At 43.4% G+C, this 24017-nt stretch overlaps 1 protein-coding gene across 3 annotated transcripts in view; it reads left to right on the top strand.

Moving 5' to 3' along the window:
• ttc3 (tetratricopeptide repeat domain 3) overlaps window positions 1-24017 on the top strand; it is a 109418-nt gene that overhangs the window by 41877 nt on the left and 43524 nt on the right. For all 3 annotated transcript variants that reach the window (XM_083656827.1, XM_083656828.1, XM_083656826.1), the window contains exons 14-29: window positions 643-679; window positions 6331-6391; window positions 6547-6634; window positions 9789-9935; window positions 12369-12449; window positions 13108-13217; window positions 13303-13429; window positions 13916-14044; window positions 14142-14243; window positions 14660-14752; window positions 14844-14908; window positions 16415-16551; window positions 18867-19190; window positions 22126-22401; window positions 22513-22559; window positions 23580-23636. In XM_083656827.1, the coding sequence (XP_083512953.1) occupies window positions 643-679; window positions 6331-6391; window positions 6547-6634; window positions 9789-9935; window positions 12369-12449; window positions 13108-13217; window positions 13303-13429; window positions 13916-14044; window positions 14142-14243; window positions 14660-14752; window positions 14844-14908; window positions 16415-16551; window positions 18867-19190; window positions 22126-22401; window positions 22513-22559; window positions 23580-23636 (1881 nt within the window). The remainder of the gene's footprint in view (window positions 1-642; window positions 680-6330; window positions 6392-6546; window positions 6635-9788; window positions 9936-12368; window positions 12450-13107; window positions 13218-13302; window positions 13430-13915; window positions 14045-14141; window positions 14244-14659; window positions 14753-14843; window positions 14909-16414; window positions 16552-18866; window positions 19191-22125; window positions 22402-22512; window positions 22560-23579; window positions 23637-24017) is intronic.

The raw sequence follows: 24017 nt of genomic DNA, 5'->3' as shown, positions 1-24017 counted from the left end.
TTTGTCATTAGGTCAGCAGATATGCTGAGCAGCTGTGCATGCTATCAGTGTTATTTGTACACAACATGGTTTTATCTGTAACATAATTATTTGGATCATCGTTAAATATTTTTTTCAAAGAGGGTTTGGATTTTGGTGATAGTATGAGAATGAACAAATATAAAGTCACTTTTGCTCAGGGAAGAAGAATCAGATGACCACAGTGTAGCTTCCATGCAGGTTTAATACAGCTGGTTCAAGTCATTGTTACAGACAAGCATAACAATGAGTTGACAAAGGAGTGGCATGAGGCCACTTCTCTGTTCCTCTCAGTTCCAGAGTCCACATAACCTTAGATGACGCATCATGCTATGTTCACACTGCAGGCAGAAGTCACTTCTTTTTGATCATGAGCTGAGCAACAAAAAATAAGTTTGTTACTCACATCTCTTATATTCATTCCAGTGTTTTTGCTGTTTACATATATATATTTTTAAATGTGGCCAATATCAGAATTGTGATAAATTGATTGATTGTGATAAAAAAAGAAAAGGTTATTTTCTTTCTTTCTAAAGACGTTTTGGAAATTGAATTTCCAATATTTTAGTTATGGTGAAGTGATCATTGAAGAGTGGCTCAGTTGAAATTGTAATTTTTTTACAGGTCTCAGAGACCAAAATGGACAAGCAGACCCAACCAGGTGAGTTTTTACTGTTAATATGAACACACATGTGTAGCGGTCATCCTTCTGTTAAAGGAGAATTTCGTTTTTTTTTAACCTGGACCCATCTCCTGGCAATAATTATGATTTGGCCACTCACCCAGCGATGTTCGCGGCGTTTCTGGCCGTCCTAGCGTTGTTTTGAGATCAATAGCGTCCAAGTCAGTTGTAAAATGGAGCTGATTTGGGGCCAAGTGTGAGCCTGTCTTTCCTGCATCTAAATAGCTATTTTTATTCCCGTTTTCGCCACATGTCGTCGTAATGTGATCCCTCAACATCCACCAGAGTGATATTTCGCCCCAGGCCATTTCCTGGAGTCTCCCAGGGATCAAATAGCCTCAAACGTGATCTCGGTCACCAAGTCTCGTAAAGTCCTGCGATACTTTCCTGCCGACTGGCCAACTACAGGTAGGACGCTTTGCGGTGGTGGTTTTAGCGTAACCTATGTGGGGTTTGGCGTAACCTATGTGGGATTCGAAATAACGAAGGTTATGCCAAACCCCACATAGGTTACGCTAAAACCACCACCGCAAAGCGTCCTACCTGTAGTTGGCCAGTCGGCAGGAAAGTATCGCGGGACTTTACGAGACTTGGTGACCGAGATCACGTTTGAGGCAATTTGATCCCTGGGAGACTCCAGGAAATGGCCTGGGGCGAAATATCACTCTGGTGGTGATGTCTGGATCATGTCCAGCTAGCCAGAGCAGGATATTTTCCGGTTTTACCTTTCTAGACATGAGGAGTCTGTGTTTAGAAACAGCTGGAAATGGTCCGTATTCTCTGCCAGTGGGCGGGGGAAGGGGTGCGGTAGCGTGTATCGATAACAAGAAATGTGATATGGAAACAGCTTTAGCGAATCTTTAACCAAACTCCATTCAAAAACATGCCATTTTAACGGAGGATCCATTCCGACCATTCAGGCAATAAGATTCAAGATTCAAGATTTTTATTGTCACTCCATGGTACAAGTATCACGTGTGAAATTCTTGTGCTGTGGACTCCGTTTACGACATAGTACAAATAGGCAACAAGCAATGAGCAATAGGCAATAAGAAATAGGCATCAATAAGCAATACTAAGCAGCAATAGGCAGTGAGGCAGAATAGCGATAAGACAAGTCAGTGGCATATTCATTGCACATAGGTGCACATGTTATGTGCATACGTTAGACATGTTCGGACATTTTAATTCGACGTATTTGACATACAGTGCAAATAGCATGTACCTTATTAAACATACAATTAAACATTAGGCATTGTGCATACGTTAAACGTGTTCAGACATTTTAAATTCGACGTAATTGACATACAGGTGCAAATAGCATGTACCTTGTTAGACATACAATTAAACATTAGGCATACATAATGGTAGCAGCTGCAGTACGGTACGACTACTACACTATTTGTGTATGTTAAGGAGTCTCGTGGCCTGCGGGAAGAAACTGTTCCTCAAGCGATTTGTGCGTGCTTTTGGAACCCTGTATCTCCTCCCTGAGGGTAGCAGGGAGAACAGGCTGTTGTGGGGATGGTTTGTGTCTTTGATGATCTTCAGGGACCTCCTGAGGCACCGCTGGTTATACAGTTCGTGCAGTTCTGGCAACTCGTCTCCTGTTACGTGCTGGGCCGCGCGCCTCACCCTCCGTAGCGCCCTGCGGTCCATGGTGGTACAGTTCCCGTACCAGGCGGTGAAGCAGCCAGTCAGCAGGCTTTCAATGGTGCCTCTGTAGAAGTCCCTGAGGATTTCTTTCCTTAGCCCAAACTTCTTCAGGCGCCTGAGTCCGTGTATTCGCTGTTGGGCCTTTTTGACAACAGTGGCGGTGTGGCCGGCCCAGGTCAGGTCCTGGTGGATGTTGACTCCCAGGTACTTGAAGCTGTCCACCCTTTCCACCACTGTGCCGTTGATGGTGATTGGGGGGTGTGTGCCCCCCCCTCTCCTGTAGTCCACAATGATCTCCTTGGTCTTGGAGACGTTCAGAGAGAGGTGGTTGTCCTGGCACCATTGTTCCAGGACCCTCACCTCCTCTCTGTAGGCCGTCTCGTCGCCCCCCGAGATCAGCCCCACGACTGCTGTGTCGTCTGCAAACTTCACGATGGTGTTTGAAGTTTGAGTCGCCACGCAGTCGTGGGTGTAGAGGGGTGGCAATGTGCCCAAAATGCCTTTGTTACATCGACCAAAAGCCACCCAGTCAAAATAGTGGTCGCACCGTCATCAATCACTGTGTGATTTTACAAGTGGCAAGTCATATCTGACTAATTTTCAATTTATTTCTCCCCACAAAAGTTAGGCTAGGCCTATGTCTCGATATAGGCTGTCAGTCAGTCAGCTCCTCTCCGCAGCTGTGTTAGCTTGGACGCTCACAGGCACAACACTGGCTGGCTGCCTCACAAAACTTGGCTGCATCCAACTCGAGACAACTTTTCAGACCCTCCTGGAGAAAATCTTTCTCAGAAGAGACTAACGTAAGCGACAAATCTGGAGACTTTTTCTGACATGGGATTAACATTACCAGCAAGCAGCAGTAAGCAGGCAATGACGATAGCTGGGTAAGTCCCGCTAGCATCGATGCTAAGTTAGCAAAGTACCCGAGCACAGCTGAAGCACATGGCTAATTAATATGGATGTTAACATCCATATTAATTAGCCATGTGCTTGCGCGATGACATCGTGTATTGGCGATGTCAAAGATGGCGATTGACGATCTGACTGAGGTCAAGATCGCGCAACTCTAGTAGTAGGTTATCATCTCCTTGTTGCATTTTTAAACTGACAGATGGGGGACAAAGAAACGATTCAACTTTTACTTGTTTAATACTACTCACCTAATTTGGCTCTCTTCCAAATAATCCAGCCACGTAACGCTACATCCATTCATGAAAATAATGATCACTGGGACATTAATGGTTTGTAAAGTGCTACCACCTGCCCACTCTGTTAAACAACAGCCGCTTTTCCTATAATGCGGATCCTATACTAGTCGCTCAGATGGTCATGATCCGCAGTGCGCATAAGCCAGCTAATTGTTTCTAAACATGCAGGCCAACCGGCTAGGAGCTGGTTATAATACGGATTCCACTGCATGTTAAGAAGGGGCTCAAGAGTGTTGCCTTCATGTGGTGTGGGTCTTTTCCAAAGCCCCTAATACACATGAACTGTGGATCATAACCGTAGAATCAGGTTTGACTATCCCCCGCAGTCACCCTGCTAGACATGACTCAATAAACTACTTCATCACTTTCTAAACATAATTGATGAGACCTATTTAATAATGTATGCAAACAAAATCACAAAAGTCTAATTTCTTTCGTTTTTCACACTTTTTCACATCAAAAGTTAATTTTTCAAGATTTCATTGATAACAGTAATGTACAGTTTGCTGACGTCACCTAGTACTATCAAATTTCTACCCCATTTCAACCAATCATATCACGACATGCAGCTGTCAATCAAATCTTCATTTCAGGATAATTTTCTCTTCCAAAAGAAAGAGAAAATGGCGCCTAGTGCCTATCATCTGGCAGAATTCCTATCCCAACTACTAACTTAGCCAATTGTTAGAAACATGACCAAAAAACAAAAACTATAATCTCTAAGAATGCAAAGAAATGTAACTGGCTCGTTAAAACACGCATTCCAGGAATATTATTTACATTTATAACGATAATGGCGCGCGCCTCAGAGCCTGACAGCCTCCCTGGCTGTCAGGGGTCGTCTCTCAGAGTTTCCAGGCGGGCGGGCAGCACCCATGCATCGGATTGTCCGCTTGCTCCGCACGAAGCAGCCTGGCTGCCTGGTACTCCGCGGATCCCACTCGCGTAGCACGACAACACGCTGAATCCCACCCGATTTGGCGGTGGAACACGCCAGGATTGGCCAATGCCAAAGCCAGTCCTCAGAATTGTCAAATCAAATAATCGACACCGTATAATATGGTCCGCCTCTCAATTTGTTTTCAGTCTGAAACGGACTCAGATGCACGTGACGAACGGGTTCACCTCAACTTTAAAACGTGTATGGGCATTGGGCAATAACATGACAGTGGAGAGAGGAGTGTGTGAGTGGCTTCTCTCATCTGATCTCTCCCACCTGGGCACCGCTGCATCAGGCTGATGATCAAAGCGAATAGGCCTGTAGCCTACGAAACGCTGTTCGTGAGTTGACTCGTTTAATTAATTGAAATGTTGAATGGTTAAATAATGTATGTGAACGTTAATACCGGGCACTTATCACCCAATACATAGCCTAATGTGCATCTCCTTGTTACATTTTCAAACTACCAGATGGAGGAAAAGAAACAATTCAACTTTTAGGCTACTTGTTTACTCACCAATTTGGCTCTCTTCCAAATAATCCAGCCATGTAACTACGTCCATTCATGAAATTATTAAATAGCACAGGGACATTTAATGGTTTGTATGTGGTCACTTAGCACGTTATCAACGCCCCCTCCCGCCTGGCGCCGGAGCAGAAACTGTGACCTGCTAAACTAGAGCCGCAGTAGCTGCAATGCGGAGGTTGGACTGGAGCCTGGGTGGTATATGCTCCGCAGTCGCGGGAGTGCGCTCAAAACGGAGAATTGGTTCTAAACATGCCATTCGACTAAGCCCTCGTTCACACAGGACGCCGAAGCAACGCTCAACTGAAGCTGTACCTACACTGTACCCACAAGTTTCATTTAGGCGTCCTTGTTAACAGGCGGAGCCGTTCACACCACCCGCGCGCGTGCCACGCTGACGCCGTGCCGATGCCACGCTCACGCCACACCGAAGCGATCACTCGGGCCTGACGCTGAATTTCCAAGCGTGACGCTGAAGCCGTGAAGTATGAAGTCAAATGGATGTTGTGGGCAGGTTCAAGGTGCGAGAGTAGGCGCTGAGAGGAAAAGAGAAGGCGTCTTGTCTGAACAACAAGGCATATGTTCAGCTTGTGCCTGCTTCAAGTGTAAGGAAGTTTGGGTGCTTGCCTTGTGTGAAGTTGCCGGATCTTAGGTAAGGGCTCACGGGCAGTGATCGGTTAGAACCACAGAGATGTCTTTCAAGCTTTAATGAAATATCAGGCAGATAGGAGCAAGGCAGAAGCCACGTACAGAGCTTACAGATTGCAGAAAGGGGAATAGGACCATACATATCATAACAGAACAACACCTTTTATACCCCCCCCACATTCGAGGTATGACATCGTTGGTGATGTCACAACGTCCGGGGAGGTATGACATCATCGGTGACCTCATAAAGTCACATCTGCCATCACAGTCAGCCTAGACCGTCTGACATCGCTGATGACCTCACAGGGGAAACTGACATCACCGATGACCTCACGAGGTGAACTCTTGACATCATCATTGATGATGTCACGGCGGTGTCATCATCATTACGTCGTTGGCGCCTTGGTTCGTGGGCATCAATTGCCCCAAGAACAGGCCTGATGGTGGGCCATTATGGAGCCTTTTCTACCTTTTCGGCATCCTGTGTGAATGTAGGCTAAGGTGTCGTTAAGAGCAGGAGTTCACTGCATGTTTAGAAACAGCTCATGAGTGTTGGTGTGTGTGTGTTTTGTCATTGAAGTCAGAGGCTGTAAGACCTAATTTCTCTCCCTAACATCCAAGATGTTCATGTTTAACCTTTTCTCCGCAGGGAAAAATGGAGGAACTGCACCTGCAGCAGGCAATACCAAAGACTCTAAACACACAAAAAGGTTAGGACTGCTGCTGCTAATACAAATCCTATTCCTGCTAATAACACTTCTTAATAATTCAGAAGAGGAGTGCCAAGTGTTAACAGCACAGCTATGGCAGGAGTTATTTGTGTATGGTAACGACTGCATAATTAATTGAAAATCTTGTACTTTAGTGAGGCTCACAAGAAGATTGGAAAAGGAGAGTCCAACACCACTGCAAAAAAGAAATCAAAGGACAAAAATCATCAGTCTACAGAAGAGGTGAGGCAGATAATTCCAATCAGCTTGAACTTGTGGCAGCATCATTGAGTATGTTTACATGCACACTGATGATTTGATCTTAACCCCATTATGAATAAGACACTGCCATTTAAACACAACTTTATGATGACCTTAACCGGAATAAGGTCATAGTCGGAGTAAGCAATAGTTGAATTGAGACGTTGAGTATTCCGATCTTAGTCTCAATATTGAAGTGCATTGTAGATGTTAATCGCACTATGATGTACTATCTGTGTTTTCGCAGCATTTTGCGGCATGTACGGCAGTCAAACTGCTTGATGTAGCATGCTTTTTCAGCTGGCTTTGACGTGCCAACAAGCCAACTCTGAGTCGTTTTGTTTATACACAGGCACAGCATATCGTCACTTCTGTGACTGCTTGGAGCAACTGTTGCGAGACGAGCAACGGGTTTTAAACTCCACGTGCAAAGATTGTAATTAAATATGTCCCGTCCTCTGCGGCTGGCTGGTGGAAAGTAGCTGCATGCATCGATGGTCTCAACAAAGATCTGTAGCAGACAGCTTCCACCCACCCACCTGTAAAAAGATCTGTAGCAGACAGCTTCCACCCACCCACCTGTAAAAAGATCTCTAGCAGACAGCTTCCACCCACCCACCTGTAAAAAGATCTCTAGCAGACAGCTTCCACCCACCCACCTGTAAAAAGATCTCTAGCAGACAGCTTCCACCCACCCACCTGTAAAAAGATCTGTAGCAGACAGCTTCCACCCACCCACCTGTAAAAAGATCTGTAGCAGACAGCTTCCACCCACCCACCTGTAAAAAGATCTCTAGCAGACAGCTTCCACCCACCCACCTGTAAAAAGATCTCTAGCAGACAGCTTCCACCCACCCACCTGTAAAAAGATCTCTAGCAGACAGCTTCCACCCACCCACCTGTAAAAAGATCTCTAGCAGACAGCTTCCACCCACCCACCTGTAAAAAGATCTGTAGCAGACAGCTTCCACCCACCCACCTGTAAAAAGATCTCTAGCAGACAGCTTCCACCCACCCACCTGTAAAAAGATCTGTAGCAGACAGCTTCCACCCACCCACCTGTAAAAAGAAGTCCTAACATTTTGTCCTTAAAGCCCCCCCTCCAGTCGTTTGAAAGATGTTTAATGTGTAGCCATGTGTTTTCCTGCTCTGCTAATTAGCCAAAGTGTTCACAACTGTATTTTGTTGACAAATAACCTTACTTTGGGCTCAAAGTCTTAGGTCGTTTTCACACTGGAACGTTTAGGTCGACTTAACTGAGTTTTAGGGCCAAACACGGCGCGACTGGGTCAGTGTGAACATGCCACTCGAACTCGTAGTCGACGTAACTCACTCGCTCTCGGTTCAGCTGGAGAGGGTGGTTTCGGAGCGGCTTGCGTCGCCCTAACCCTACCCTAAATACGGCGCGAGTGATGTGTGAACGCGCGCCGACTTCAGCTCGTTCTAATGCTGTATTTCTAATGTTAACGTCAATTCGGCGTTCACAAACATTGCATAAACAGTTATTGGCCAAATTACCACCAAGGGCATAGCAAGCCTAGCGTTACAAACGTTAATGTTTACAACTTACCTGGCTGTTCGCCGATAATATCTGCGTATGGTGAGGGCTTCACGGTTCAACAGAATCAATCTGCGCCTTGTCCTGCTTTGTCTGGAGATTCGCATCCGCCGCCTCCATTACATGAAAACATTGTTTTCCAGATGCAGCCGTGCCTCGTTTTCAAATTCAACACTTTCCCGATATTGAAAGAGACAAACGATGTAAAATGCAAAAAGAAAGCAGTACCAAGAGCAAACGGCGTTGTTCATTCTCCATTCTCCATCTAGGGACAAATATTGCAAACTAGCTTAGGATAAATGTCAGGATATATAACAAAGACTGTGAATGCTCTATGTTTATGTATCTGTCCCTATAGAAATAAACTTTTCAATCAATCGTTCAGTTCTGTTTACATCCCGCCGGGCTTCCTTTCCGGGTGGAATTACGCTATACGCGTCTACTTCCGTCTGGTTGGCATGGATACATGACGCTCCACTCTGTAGAACGACGGCCTGGGCGCGGTGATAAAAAACACGTGAAACGAAGCCGCTCTAGTTGAAAATTGAAACATTGTATACTTTTCACTGCTGCGGCAGCGCCTGGCTCGACCCAAATATGTGTGAAAACGACCTTAAATTGGCTCATGCACTAGAAAGGGGTGCCGACGTCAGACTTTATGGTTGTCATTGTCAACGCTCATGTGACAATGTCAATACGTGGACACGGACGTGTCAATAATAGACAATACAATATTTAATATTACAGTGAATACAATCTGCCGTTAGCTTGGCTTAGCTAAATTTGATAACGTAGTTCGTTCTGGCTCAAAACGGCGTAATAGTCACTTTAAAAAAAGAATATATATATCCAATAAAGACACAAGAATGATAGTCACTTTTAACCAGTTCGAGTTACGCTCTTTCCATATCTTTTACTTATAAGCCCATCAGCTTTGATATCTGTTGGCTGGTTGTGTTGATATTTATAACAGTATGTGGCTTCTGGAAGAATATTTTTGCGGAGGTAGAGGCAGCCATACTGTTTCCGGTCTGTCCGGCTGGAAGGGAGACAGAGATGGTATTGAAGGTAGGAGCGAGGCTCTTATCCTTTTTGGACAACAGTGCTCTGGCCAGTGCTCTGATTTTGCACTGGAACAAGGTATAAGCCTTAGGTTCTTACCAATAGACGAACTTTGGTGCAGACTGGTGACGTAGTTGATGACGGCGCGTGCAGCTTTGCATTTCACTGTACACCCAGAATTGTACACAGGCGGAAAACTGACTGGAGGGAGGCTTTAACATGGTAGAAACCAGTAGAAACATGGCAGAGGGTTTCAGGTTAAATTCAGGAGGGAAATGCAGACGTTATGTGGGTGTGCGTCTTCAGTCATTAATCAAACTCTGATCTGTAACATGTAAATAGGATTATGAATGGAATTATTCTAAAGCAGCTCATGTAAACACCTTAATCGAAATTGTCTTTATTTAGATTGAGGTCAATAGTCGGATTATTGCAGTCCATGTAAACATAGTTATTGAGTGGTGAATTGGCTGACCTGTATGGTGTGTGTGTGTGTGTGTGTGTCCGTCCTCTCAGAAAGTGGCTCAAGATAAAGCAGGCGTGCTCGCAGCCTTGAGGTCAGCGGTGCAGGATGCCCACACTGCCCTGGCCGACCTTCGCAGCCGCAATGCAGAGCAGGCCTTCAGCCAGGCACTGGCCTTACTAGACACCAGCACACCCAAGGTAAGCACTGAGCTGTTCCTTCAGCCAGGCACTGGCCTTACTAGACACCAGCACACCCAAGGTAAGCACTGAGCTGTTCCTTCAGCCAGGCACTGGCCTTACTAGACACCAGCACACCCAAGGTAAGCACTGAGCTGTTCCTTCAGCCAGGCACTGGCCTTACTAGACACCAGCACACCCAAGGTAAGCACTGAACTGTTCCTTCAGCCAGGCACTGGCCTTACTAGACACCAGCACATCCAAGGTAAGCACTGAACTGTTCCTTCAGCCAGGCACTGGCCTTACTAGACACCAGCGCACCCAAGGTAAGCACTGAACTGTTCCTTCAGCCAGGCACTGGCCTTACTAGACACCAGCACACCCAAGGTAAGCACTGAACCGTTCCTTCAGCCAGGCACTAGCCTTACTAGACACCAGCGCACCCAAGGTAAGCACTGAACTGTTCCTTCAGCCAGGCACTAGCCTTACTAGACACCAGCACACCCCACTGAGCTGTTCCTTCAGCCAGGCACTAGCCTCACTAGACACCAGCACACCAAAGGTAAGCACTAGGCATGGGTCGATTTCCGGTTTTACCGGTTCGGTTCGGTGTACGAGCCCAAACCGGTTTGATCACGTGCGAACCGAAAAAACCTATTTCTTTTTTTTTTTTTTTTTTTTTTTTGCCAGTCCATTCTGATTGCACTATTGTTCGTATTAGCCTCTTCTCAAGTTGCACTAGTAGGCAAAAGTCTTATTTTGTTTATTATGTTGATGTTTGAAGAAAAGTTAAGCTGAATAGTTATGAGAAATAAAAACAGTGTGTTGTTACAGTTAAAAGGTTCTGCTTATTTGTATTCAGTGTTCGTGCTGGTTGGCAGCATACCAGCTTAGAGGTGCATTATCGCCACCAACTGCAGCCGCTTTGATACGTTTTTTTGTGGAATATCGAACCGGTTTCAAAATGTTCAAACCGACCCATGCCTAGGCCCTATATTGTGTGAATTTGTGAGTTTTGAAGTTTATAAGGCAGCTCAGCTGTAAGCCAATCCATTCTGATTGCACTGCTTGTGTTTTTATTAGCCTTTTCTCAAGTTGCACTATAGGCAGAAGTCTTATTTCATTTATTATTTTGATGTTTAGAAGAAAAGTTGAGCTGAATAGTTATGAGAAATAAATACAGGGTGTGTTTGTTACACAGGTGTCCTGCTTCTTTTTATTCAGTATCATTGCTGGTTGACAATACCAGCTTAGAGGTGTATTATCGCTATCAGGTGGACTGAAGTTGCACTACAGACAGTTATGGGCCACACTCGGGAGCCCTGCTTTAAAAAAAAAAAAAATTACAAAAAAAATCGGTATACCGGTTCGATCTGGTTTAGATGGCAATATCGAACCGGTTTTAAAATTTTCAAACCGACCCAGCCCTAGTAAGCACTAGGGGTGTCACGATACCCTCAGTTCACGATACGATACAATACACGATATTGGGTTCACGATAACGATACGATACGATATTTATAATTTTTTTTACAAAACTTGAATAATGAAAATATATGACTGGAAAAATAGTCTATTTGAAATACACAAAATGCAAAACAAATGCTGTTGTTGGAAACTGTTATTAACTAGAAAACAACATGGAAGATAAGGCTTATCTTGCAATATAATGTATCACACTGTCACAAACTAAACGTTTGTTGCATGGTAAAAGAAAAATAAACTATACAATCTCTTAACTTATGCAGGCAACGAGCTGTGTATTGTGTAGGCTAGTATCTTCACATTTAATTGTCCTCTTCAATTAATTATCTGACTGCACAGCATGTTGAGCGTTGTGCAGCGTTAATTGACGATTGAAACGTATCAAGTTAACGTTACTCTTTATTTACCAATCCAACACATGCCAGAGAAATTGTTTCACAACGGGAGTACAGAGCTGCATCGCCTAATGACAGATATGCGCACATTAGACGCATTCAGAGCGAGATTCATTTGTAGGCTATGCATTGATTAACTGCTTACCCGACATGTGCCTGTGGAAACAATGGCACAACTAGTTCATTTCAGACTAGGTCTTTACAGATGAGGGGAGACATCTCGCCTGTCACTTGGACCGGGGTCTCCCTGTCCAAGTGTCTGTCCTTCTCCCCCTCATGTGCAATGCAGGCAGAGGCAGACACACACAGTCAGTGCGCCCTGCTGTCATCCACTGAAACACGCGGTCCGCATGGGGATAACCGCATGGGGATAACCGCATGGGGAAACGTGAATTTTAGTGTTGCGCAAACTTCGCCAGCCAGGGGGTAAGCACTTACTGCTAGTAAGCACTGAGCTCTTCCTTTGGACAGGCACTGGATGATAATATTAATTAATGTCTAATGGCTGCACTAGCCTGTATACTTCAGACATTTGAAGCCACAGGAATGATGGGTGGTGCATTTGCTTTCTCAGGAACTTGGACTTTCTACGCTGGATATATTGTTGTTGCTCTATGGCCGTGCATCTGCACTCACAGAAGTTGGCCAACCTGAGGTAACTTAACTGACTGATGAAGCAGTACAATTATTTCACAGCTCCGGTAGATGTACAGCAGTCTTGGTTTCCTTTAGTCAATGGTTTAAAAACCAGAAAGTTCTGCTGTCCATATCCCAGCCATTACAAATACCGCAAGCATTTAGCAAATGAGCTCATGTCAAGTCATTGCCTCAAAACAGTTTTTATGTCCTGCCACCATGGTTCATCATGTGAACATGTCCATCATTCTTGTGAACACATCTCAAGAACAAGACAATACCAGACAGAAATAACCTACTCAGGACCCCCCCCCAGTAGAGTGGGGGTACAGTAAATTATTAGATTTTGGCATTGGAGCACCTTCCAACATAAATTTGCATATTAATGAAGAAAAATAGATTTTTGTGGAACCATTACAACTCCTTAAATGTACTAAGTGTAAGAATCTGGAATTCCTTAGGGTACCTGCAGTTACTCTTCACGTGCATGCCATGCACATCAAAGTTCATGCACTCTACATGCTCAATGTTCAATGTGACACCACTTTTTTCTCAAATGATATCATGTATTTGAGAAATGCAATTATTATTGCACTGGACCTTTTTAAGGATTGTAAATAAATTAAATGTGTTGCAATAATCAAATGTGTCATTGATAATAATTTTGCTAAACACAGGAACTTTCAGAAGCGCAAAGAGTTTTGAGGAAGATGAAATCCTTTGAGGAGAGGACATTTCAGTGTCTCGTATACTATGGCATTGGGAGGGTATATCTGAAGGAGAACAGGTAGCTTTTCGTCATATCATACTATTTTGGTGTCAGTCGTTATCAGTGTGTGCCATTTCTTAATGCACCTTTCTTCTCCTGGCAGGTACCCTGTTGCTCTTGGACAGTTTTCTGATTCCCTGCAGATGGTTAAGAATCAAATAACACCTGGTAAACTCACCTGGCCGATGACAAAAGAGATTGTCAAAGAAACACAGCTGGACTATTTCAAGGTATCAAAAGATATATATATATATATATATATATATATATATATATATATATATATATATATATATATATATATATATATATATATACACACACATATGGGATCCTGAGGCATTCCCAAGCCACCCTCGGTCTGCCCCGTGGTCTCCTCCCAGCTCTCCCTGGGAGCGGTGATCCACATGTTGAAATTGTGGTTTTTGAATGAGAAGTGTGTCCATTTGAACTAGCATGAACGTCCCTTAACAGTGAGTGACAATCAAACTTAAACGTTAACGAGTGAACTCAGTCTGTTTTGTGGGACCATAAAAGTCTTTTTGGGCAGGCATTGTCACCAAATGCCCACCCGTCCCGCCGGCTCTGAGCGTCGTATCAGATCATTAATCCCCACTGCACTCTCCCTTTAATAAAGGATTGAAATGAGAGCAGTTACATTCTAATTGCAGCCTGAAAATGTGTTAATGTATAAAAAGTGTGTTTTCTCCTCTTAGGACCTTCTGATGAATGCTATACAGGTGTGCAAATTTCCTCCTATCCATGATGCTATTTGTCGTCTGGAGAATTGCTGGAGAATTGGCTCTTTGAAAGTTGAAATCTACTTCACTGACCCAGATTTTAAGGTAAATGGCAGCAGCCATCAAATTAAAGCCACTCCAACTCTGCCAGTGAAACGCCAAAAGCACTGACACATTCAAACCAATGTGCTTCTTTTCTTAGGGCTTCATTCGAATAGGTTGCTGTCAAAACTGCAATGTGGAGTACCACATGGCCTGTTGGAAAGCCCTCAAGGCAGCATCATTCTCTGAAAAGAATGAAAAGGTAAATCTGGATTTCATAACCGCATTTCTTCAATGTGGCATTATACCATCAGTAAATCTTTGCCACATTAATTTTGAAACATTTAGCACAATCACCATAACCACTGAGCCCAAAAAAGATTGGCAGCCTTTATTGAAACTTCATTGTAGTTTCACTATTCTAACTATAGTTTCAACTTGACGTTAGCTTACCTGCTCAGTGCTCAGAATACATGTTGGCAATTATCAACAGCTGTTATTGTTATTTGCCAATAACATCTTTGTTATCTTTGTTCTGGCTCTTCAAGGTGGGGGCAATTAACACATCCTCTGTGAGACAAAAACATGCTGCTTTAGAATAAGTGTGGGCTTAGTTAAACACACACACACAAAGTGCTACACATTGCAGAATTATTCATTTATATTTCCGTGCCACAGGAATTCCTGCAAGACACATGTTTCACTCCAGACTGTGGTGGTCGAATCTGTAGCATCAAAATCTTTGGTTCAACGGGCCTCGTCAAATGCAAGGTACGGTTCTCTGGAGGTCAAGTGGGCCTTGAAAGTCATTATGATCATGCATCACAGTAGTAGTACTGATATGACTCTTTTCCCCCTTCAGTTTGAGGCGGCTATCACTAAACCGCAGGGTCCAGAGAAGCCGAAAGTAAATCAGAAATGTACAAGGTGAGGGGAAACTTCCGTCATGTCAAATCACATACATGTAACATGAATTAATGTAACAGTGGTGGTCTGTCTAAAATGCATTGCCGAATGTATGTAGAAGGCAAAATGATGCCAGTGTGCATTAGGGCTGTGAATCTTCACTGGCCTTACGATTCGATTTGATTACGATTCAGAGGGCTTCGATTCGATTACGATTATCGATGCATCTTAAATTGATGCATCACTTTTTTCCGCAATACATGATTTATTTTTTCTCACTTTCTTTTTTCTCACTGTGTGGCTACTTTTAAAATAAATGTGCATTTGGAATTGCATTGTATTATGATCCATAATTAAAATAAACTGCATGTACTTCCATTATATTTTATTTGATTATAAAAAAAAATAAAAAATCGATTTTTGACATTTGTGAATCGATGCAGAATCGTGCACGTCCGCATCGCGATGCATCTTATAATCGATTATTTTTGACACCCCTAGTGTGCATGCGTCTGGACTCTGTTTCCAGACAACTCGGTGATTCTCGTCAAACTTTGTCTTTAAAAAAAGTACAACCGCTCACTTTTCCCCGCAACTAGGCTTCCGATATAATTAGTTTGCCCCACCCGACCCTACCTGTGACTTCAAAGTGCAGAAATAAGGTGAGTTTAATGCCCAACACAGATTGTCTAACGAAAATCGCATGGTCCATGAGAGGGCTCTTACTACCGTGAAGTCCTGAGACGAACATGGAAAGAGCCTGAGGGTAAGGTTGTAGTGGAGGCTAACGTTAGCCTACTACAGTATCTGTCGTATTATCTCCAATCAATCACCTTGATCCCGCAGCTGAGTTTTGAATGTTTTGCGCAGAATATAGCATCACACAATGCACGGTATGTGCATACTTGAAATGATGCCGGTTATGTAAACAAAGCTGAAAACGTGCATCAGAAACTTTTCTCCTCCATCTGCCTGCATCTCAGTGTCAGACCAGCTGCCAGACACACCCCCTGCCTCATGCTCCACATTACCGTAAAATACTGAGAATTCAGTCTGAGTGCAACAGAAAAACATACATGGCTCCTACGTTGTTCTACCCGTCCCCCGCCCGCATTTAGTTCATTTTTACCCACGCCCTGACCCGGTAATTTACAGAAGTGTATTTTTTAACTGCATTCCGCGGTTTTTTGCGAGTACCCGGCAGGGCCCAGCGGAACCCCGACCCGGTGCAGCACTCTGCAGCATGGCTACATTTCTTTTATCTTTAATAGTACTTGTCAGTGTTATTATGTTCAAAAACTTGAGTATAAAACTAAATACCATCCCATTACACTAACCACACAGCGGATTTGATCGGTTGTCATGTAGTCGATAGAAATCGATCAAAATACACCAGTCAAATACTTGATCGGATCTTATTTTTGATATTGAATCAGGACATCCCTATTAAGGGCCCTATACACATTCACAACTACATGGCTTCTGTTTGTAATAACTGCTGGTTATTTGGTTGGTTCTAATTTTCAGTCTGAAGAAGTTAAAATCCAAGGAAGACCGCAAGCTCAGGAGGAAGCAACACAAGCAGTCTGAAGTAAAGCAGGGCATCAATGATGACATTCTGCAAGAAGAGGCAGAAAACTCAGCAACCCAATCTCAGCAGAAAGGTACCGCTGGGTTAAATACGCCTGAAATGTTTCACTGTTTCAATGTTTCAGAGTGTGCCTACTTCAATGTTACACAGCTGTAGTGCTGAAGTCAAACTTTGTAATCAGCCCTGTTTACCTGACTACTAAGTTTCAGTGTGGAATAAAAGCCCAGACACACCAAGGTGACAGTCAGCCATCGGCAATGTCTGGGCTGTCGGTGAGCGACTTATAGTGTAGACTTATAGTGTAGAATAGTGCAGTGCCCGTTCCCCCATGCACCACCCCGTGGGCGCTTCCGCCCGCACACACACTGCACTCTGTCAGGTCCCCCTAAGGGCAAGTTTGACAAAATGCTGCACTGTTCTATGTCAGGTTCCCAGCAGCACACTCCTCAAGTTTGAAGTCGATCAGATGAATGGCTATCCAGATAAACTGCTTTTTGTGTTGCCATTAGGTGGTGCTATGCCAAATTGCACTAAAATAGGGCACTGCACTGCACAATAGGGCACACTCCCAAAGTTTGAAGTCGATCCGACCAACGGTTCTCGATGGCATGCAGCAGATGATGCTCATCCATAAGCAGTGGTGGAAATGGCCAGGTTTTACTCTGGGAACCCTACTTACACAGGATGGGGGTTCCCGGAAGTGGTGTGGCCCTAGAGGATATTATTTCTGAATGCGTGACTCATTATAGCCTACCATTATAGCCAAAAAATATCTTAGAAATCTCACTTAACTAAGATCACTGAGCTCTACTGATTATTTCCCCTTGATTTTATTCATGACAGACTTGAATATTAATGCTGCTTATTCAGCTTACAAATACATGTTCTCCTATTATTCTCTGCTCCTTTTATGCTGCCCTCTCCACTGTTTACTTTAACCCCCCTCATTCTCGACCATTCACTCTCAACGACCCTAGTTACAGCAATGTTTACTTTTCTCACTTACTGTCACAGAGCGACCTGCCCAGATCAGCTGGGGCTTGAAGGAGCGCAGAATTGAACACAAATGTTCAAATATTGAACGTGTTTCGCGAGAGAGACAGAGAGACAGACGATACTCCAATTATAGTATAGATGAGTAAAGGCCACCTGCCACACTGGCTGGTAACTTTTTATCTTTAGTGAATAAAATGAGTAAAGGCCACCTGCCACACTGGCTGGTAACTTTTTATCTTTAGTGAATAAAATGAGTAAAGGCCACCTGCCACACTGGCTGGTAACTTTTTATTTTTAGTGAATAAATGAGTACAACCCACCTGCCCACTGGCTGGTAACTTTTTATCTTTAGTGAATAAAATGAGTAAAGGCCACCTGCCACACTGGCTGGTAACTTTTTATCTTTAGTGAATAAAATGAGTAAAGGCCACCTGCCACACTGGCTGGTAACGTTTTGTCTTTAGTGAATAAATGAGTACAACCCACCTGCCCACTGGCTGGTAACTTTTTATCTTTAGTGAATAAATGAGTAAAACCCACCTGCCACACTGGCTGGTAACCTTTTCAGACCATAACATTTGAATGCCTGAGTTTATATACAATCTTTGGTCTTGCCTGTTCTCAAATGATGTCCCTGGAGACCACAGTACACTCTGACCATGAGCCCATCAAAGCAAAAAATGGCTCTATATAAAATGAGTTGTCATAGTAACCAAAACAATAAAGCTTGAGAAAATAAGGCACCACAAAACATTGTTGTCACCCCAGCTGTATAGTGCAAGCTATACGACTCCCTTTTTTCTCATCACCTGATTCTATACAGACAGTTACTGGTGGCATATTGTGATACCATATTGTGACCTTTATCCTGATTTTTTCTTCTTCTGTAGACTTTATTTATTATTTTATTTTATGTAGACATTTATTTGCACAGATTGAAAAGATTTTAGTTAGGCATTATTTTGTGTCCTTCCTTTAAACATTGTAACTTCACATGTGGAGTCATGGACAAGTTGCAGCCAGTGTGTGTTAAAGAGGCACATTGTTTCATGTCTGTATAAATATTTTTTATTTTTGCCTTTTTAGGGATATTTTTTCCTCTTCAGTTACACAGATATCGTGATGTATCGTACATTAAATTATCCCTTATGGTAGAATCGTGATGTTAGCGTTATCAAGAGTCAAGTATCGTGATACTATCGTATCGTGATTTGCTTTGCAATTCCCACCCCCAGTAAATAGCACTGAAGCCAGGTAGGGTGACACATTTCTATGAAAAGTATATATCAAATATTTTGGAACACCCCCGTTTTCCAGCCCTTGGTAGTTGAGCCAAAAAAGTTCTGACACTATCACTACTGTTTTGTTGTAACACTGCTGCTATTTTGTCAGCCTGGCTGCTGTACAGGGATCAGAGAGTCCTGCTGCAGATCTTCCAGAACGTGGAGCTGCTGCGAGCAGAGAGCAGCCTTCCTGTGGCCGTCTTGAGCAGGAGCCTGAAGCCCTGGTTGGAGCTGGACTCGTCCAGGGGCAACCAGCTGGCCCAGAGGATGCTGAGCCTACTGCAGCAGCCTCTGGACAGGCTGTGCCAGGCCGTGGAGCTGCTACTGGAGAGGAGGAACCGCGTTTGGGCTTGTCTTCTCATCCAGGAACTCAGCGGCTGCCCCGATATAAACCCCAAGCTCCTTGACTGGGCATGCCAGCTCAATAACGCAGGTCAGCCATGATGCTTTTGCTTACTTACCTTGTTGTTTTTTACATTGTAATACCTCTTCCGTATATGTCCTTCATTTCATGGCCATGTAATACATCTTTGTTTATCATAAGAATTCACTGAACACTCTGTTTCACCTGTTTAACTTGCAGCAGCAATTTAAAAGACACACTCAAGCAATTCCTGTAATTAGTAGGGATGGACAACAAATTTTGAATTTTCGAATAATCGTTTTTATTAGCAAGATCGACTTTTATTATTGAAAGTCGAAAATCGTCTTTTTATTATTATTTATAATTTTCTTATTTTTACCCGTGCGTGTCTCTTTAAGAATGACACAGTTTGTCCATGTGACGTTACCTAAGCCGTTTTCCCACATGCGTACCGGAAAATTACCTGTAAGTCAATATCGGACATTTCCCTTCACACCTCTCCTCTGGCATGTGGGAATCTATCAGCGAAATTGCCTGTATGGGGGGGGGGGGCGGCACTGCAGAGCGGGTGGGGAGTGACGTGTCGGCAAAACTCTTCATGGTGAAATAAGTTTGCTTGTTTATCCGTTCACCTGCATCGCGTTGAAGCACTTTTTACAGACTGGCTTCATTTGATGTGTCCGGGCTTGCCTTGGCTGTCGGCAACGTAAGCAAAATACTTCCACTTTCGCTTCGTGCATTTGCTTAGTCCCTGTCGGGCTGTGAGACTTAAGGAGGAGGACGGACTGTGGCCAGAGAGCGAGCAGAGAGGAGAGGGGAAAATCAACACAGCACACCCACACATGAAGCTGACATAGGCTACTGCTCTTATTATCACAAGATCATTTCGCCAGTTTGCTTTAATGTGCGCGAATGATTAGATTATGCCCGCTGGAACATTAAGCAACGTGTGTACACCTCGCCCATGAGAGTGTCGCGGAAAATGACTGCACCCGTTTCTCACTAGTATCCGCTAAAGAGCATACCGCTCTTCTGACAGGCTAGAAAGTGGTGAAATCTCCGCGACGACGGGGTCGCGCTTATACCGGCACGGTGCCTTTCTCACATGCAGGCATTAGACCACGTACCGGTCATTTTGCGGTACAAAGCGCATGTGGGAAAAGGGCTCTAGAGTAATATATTTTGTCAAATTTTATTTGACATTAGTAAATAAAGAACATTTAAAGTAATATAAGCTATTTTGCACCGATAGACTTAGGCTATATACTGTAGGTGCACCTTGAGATTTTGTCGTGCCATTTGGTGTGCCTTGGGCACAAAAAGTTTGGAAACTACTGATGTAGGCTATCTCTATGTATCTCTTAATACAATATTTCTCTTTACACTCTTTACAAATTATATAGTCATGTACATTGCACTCTTCACAACATCCTGCGATATATCAGTCAATGTTTGAAACAGGTCCTTTGCCTGTCTCATTGAAAACAGAAACACAATAGAAAAATAACTGGCACAGCACACTATAGGCTATGTTAGATGGCTCAGACTGAAAAGTTAGTAGTGTGTCTGTCCAGTAACACACGATAACATAGTAAGTGTAACTAGGGATGGGTACCGTTCACATTTGAACCGGTACGATACCGGTACCTAGAATTCGGTACGGTACCCAAAACGGTACCATCCTTCTCAATTTCAACATTGTTCTTTATTTAGAACATTATTTATTTAGCACCAGACAAAATAAAACTCCTCCCTACCTCCCCCCTCCCAAACCAAGAGTTGTAGCAGCAAGGTTACGGTAGTTTAGTGGGGTTGGGGTAAAATTTTACTCGCTTATTTATTTATTTATTTTTGGGGTGGGGGGGTCGAATTTCCACGAAAAGTTGACTTTGACCCAGCGAATTTCGACTAGTGTTTTTGCTAGAAATGCCCATCCCTAATAATTAGGGTAGCAAATTCTGTGCATTTTTTCTTAACCGACAGTTGAATAGGTTAATCAAGAGTCGGTTAACCATTAACCAAAGAATATGGCTTCTCAACGTGGCTAGTAATTGTACCTCTTGAGGGGATGCGATGGCCTGGTTCTATGTAGTTCAGTAGCTCACGAAATCCCTCACCGTCCACCAGGTTTATCGGCACCATGAAACAAATCCTCAGAGTTATTATCTCACATCACTACAGCTTTTTCTGTGATAAATGATAAATGGACTGGATTTATATAGCTCTTTTGCAAGACTGATGACAGCCCAAAGCACTTTACAGTATGTTTACATTCACCCATTCACGCTCGCATTCACACACCGACGTCTGCAGCCATGTAAGGCCCCAACTGCTTGTCGGGAGCAGTTCATGGTTCAGTGTAACAAACAGTACAGTTGGGAGGATGGTGTTGCACTTCCCCCTTCCAATGCAACCAACTGTCGGTTGCTGACTTTTCAGGGGGTCCAACTACATTGGTATGTGCTAGAGCTGGATTTAAGAACAGTGTCGCAATATTTACATTACACGTTGTCCTCTTTTACTATGTGAGGCTCCCACACCGGACTGTTTGACTGCTTCATCTGACTGCATAATAATACCGTAATCCTTGTGCCACTGTTATGGCTGAAGTACCCCCTCTGCTGGTATAAAAGTTGACATACAGTGTGAGATTCTGAGAAATGATAAACCAAACATATTGTCGGTTACTCAGTTAATACGTTTTCAATCTGTTAAATCAGTTAATTATTAACTTCCCTACCTATAATAAGTACTGCAGACAGGGATAATCAAATAATTTGAATTTGATCTAGGAGAATGAATTTTCCAACTTGTTTTTCACACTCATGGCAATATTGCCATGAGTGTGTTTTTTTGACCCAACTGTAGTGGAAACCAGACTCATCACCCATTTAGAAAAACGAAATCAACAACCCAAGAAGGAAGAACATGTTTAGCTTATGCATGCACTGTAACCTAAAAACAAACAGTGACAGCCTGATTTAATGCTTGCTACCTTCCCCAGGTCTGAATGCTGCCAAAGACTTCATTGAACGCTACACAGGACACTTGGAGGAGTTGGACCTGGCTGCTCTGCTCACCTTTGGCCCATTGCAGGACATGCTTATAGAGAAGCTTGGGACCAGGCCTGAGTTTTTTAGTAGTAATGGCTTGACTCTGACTGAATACCTAAGACAAGCCCCAGCACAGGACATGAGGCTGTTTATCTGGACTCTGGAGGAGCATAGGGATCAGTATACGTCCTGCCACACTATACTGGATGAGTATTTTGAAATGATGGGTAAGCATTTTGGACTGGACTAACCTTTGGAAAGGTATGATTTTTTGTTTGTTTATTTGTTGCTGTTTTTTCTGGCTTCGTGTCTTAACCTGCAGTTTGTTTGTTTTTCAGATGGCCATTGTTTAGTCTTAAAAAAGTCTGAGAATGAAAATCAAAATGTAAGTCGGTAGAATACCACCAACACATGGGTTTATCATACAGGCTTGAAGTTATTTGTGACAGAAGGCTTGCAGGGTGTTTGTTTATTAGTTTATCTGACAGGGAGCATATACAAAAGACATTAAACCCCATAGGGTAAGAGATGCATTGTAACAGATTTAGCCATAGGCTAGTTTCCATCTGGAGTCCCTGGGCAGGTGGAATCAGAGGCCATTCAGAGTAAAAAAAAACAACAGTAAAATACATAAAGTGTAAAAAACAGGGAAAGGGCATAGGTTAGTACAAAATAGATGATAGTACAAAAAAATAGAATACCGGTACATACATGCATACATCTATACAGTTGCCAAAAATAAAACACCACACACACACACACACACACACACACACACACGGCAGACAGTACCACCATGTGGTTAGTGCTGGCAACACTGGTTGCTCAGGAACCACTTCTTAGCTTCACGGGATAAACTATTGTAGGTTGGAAAGTTTTTTATATTACTGGGTAACTTATTCCACTCCTTTATTGCTTTAAAGGAGAAAGCAGTCTGGGCGAATACAGACTTTCTCAGAGGAACGTTACAGTCCCCTCTCGATGCAGACCTTAGTGCTCTAGTTCTTATCTCAGAGCAGGACTGTACAAAGGTTTGCAATGGTGGAGGGGCAGCATTGTGGAGTATTTTATAAATTAAACTGAGGTCAAAAAACGTAATTAAATTATCAAGGTTTAATAAATTATATTTACTAAGTATGTTACAGTGGTGATACTGTCTAGGTTTCCCGTCCAAAACTTTAAGAGCTTGTCCATATAGAGAACAGATTGAGCGCAGTGCCGTTTTTATTAGTGTCATCTGGATTTTTTGTATTACTGCCTAGTGCCTATACTATTCACTGTAGATTTTAAAAAAAAACTGCTTTCATTCTGTGTGACCAAAGCATAAGGCATGTTCAGTACAATTTTATGGTCCCTGTTGTCTGAATACAGAATGAAGCAGTTGTCATTAAACTTGTCCTTTCAGAATTCTCCTATTAAGACTAAGAATCGAGGCCGGAAAAAGAAACAGAAAGAGCCAAAGGTGAGAACATGGATGGGGAGCTGCTGGTGAAGTGTGCATGTCTTATATCACCAGTTTTGCTATAGCATTATTATTATTATTATTATTATTATTACTAGTGCAGTGCCCGTTCCCCCCATTCACCATCCCATGGGCGCAGAATGACATGAACATTTGGACACTTATTCAGCGGGTATCTTGCATGTTGCGTTCAGGTGCACTGTAAAAAAAATTATAATTTGCAATTCCATCGCAGGCCACACAGGCCATCGCAGGCCAATTCCATCACAGGCTACACATGTGGCCTGCGGGCCGTATTTTGCCCATGTGTGCACTAGTGCGACCAGGGCACATACCCTTAATCACTAGTGCGACCAGGGCACATACCCTTAATCCGGCTTC

The sequence above is a fragment of the Poromitra crassiceps genome, assembly GCF_964638095.1.
Source record: "Poromitra crassiceps genome assembly, chromosome: 1".
NCBI lineage: Eukaryota > Metazoa > Chordata > Actinopteri > Beryciformes > Melamphaidae > Poromitra > Poromitra crassiceps.
Note: the sequence above shows the minus strand (reverse complement) of the source record. Positions and strands in the feature narration are given on the sequence as shown.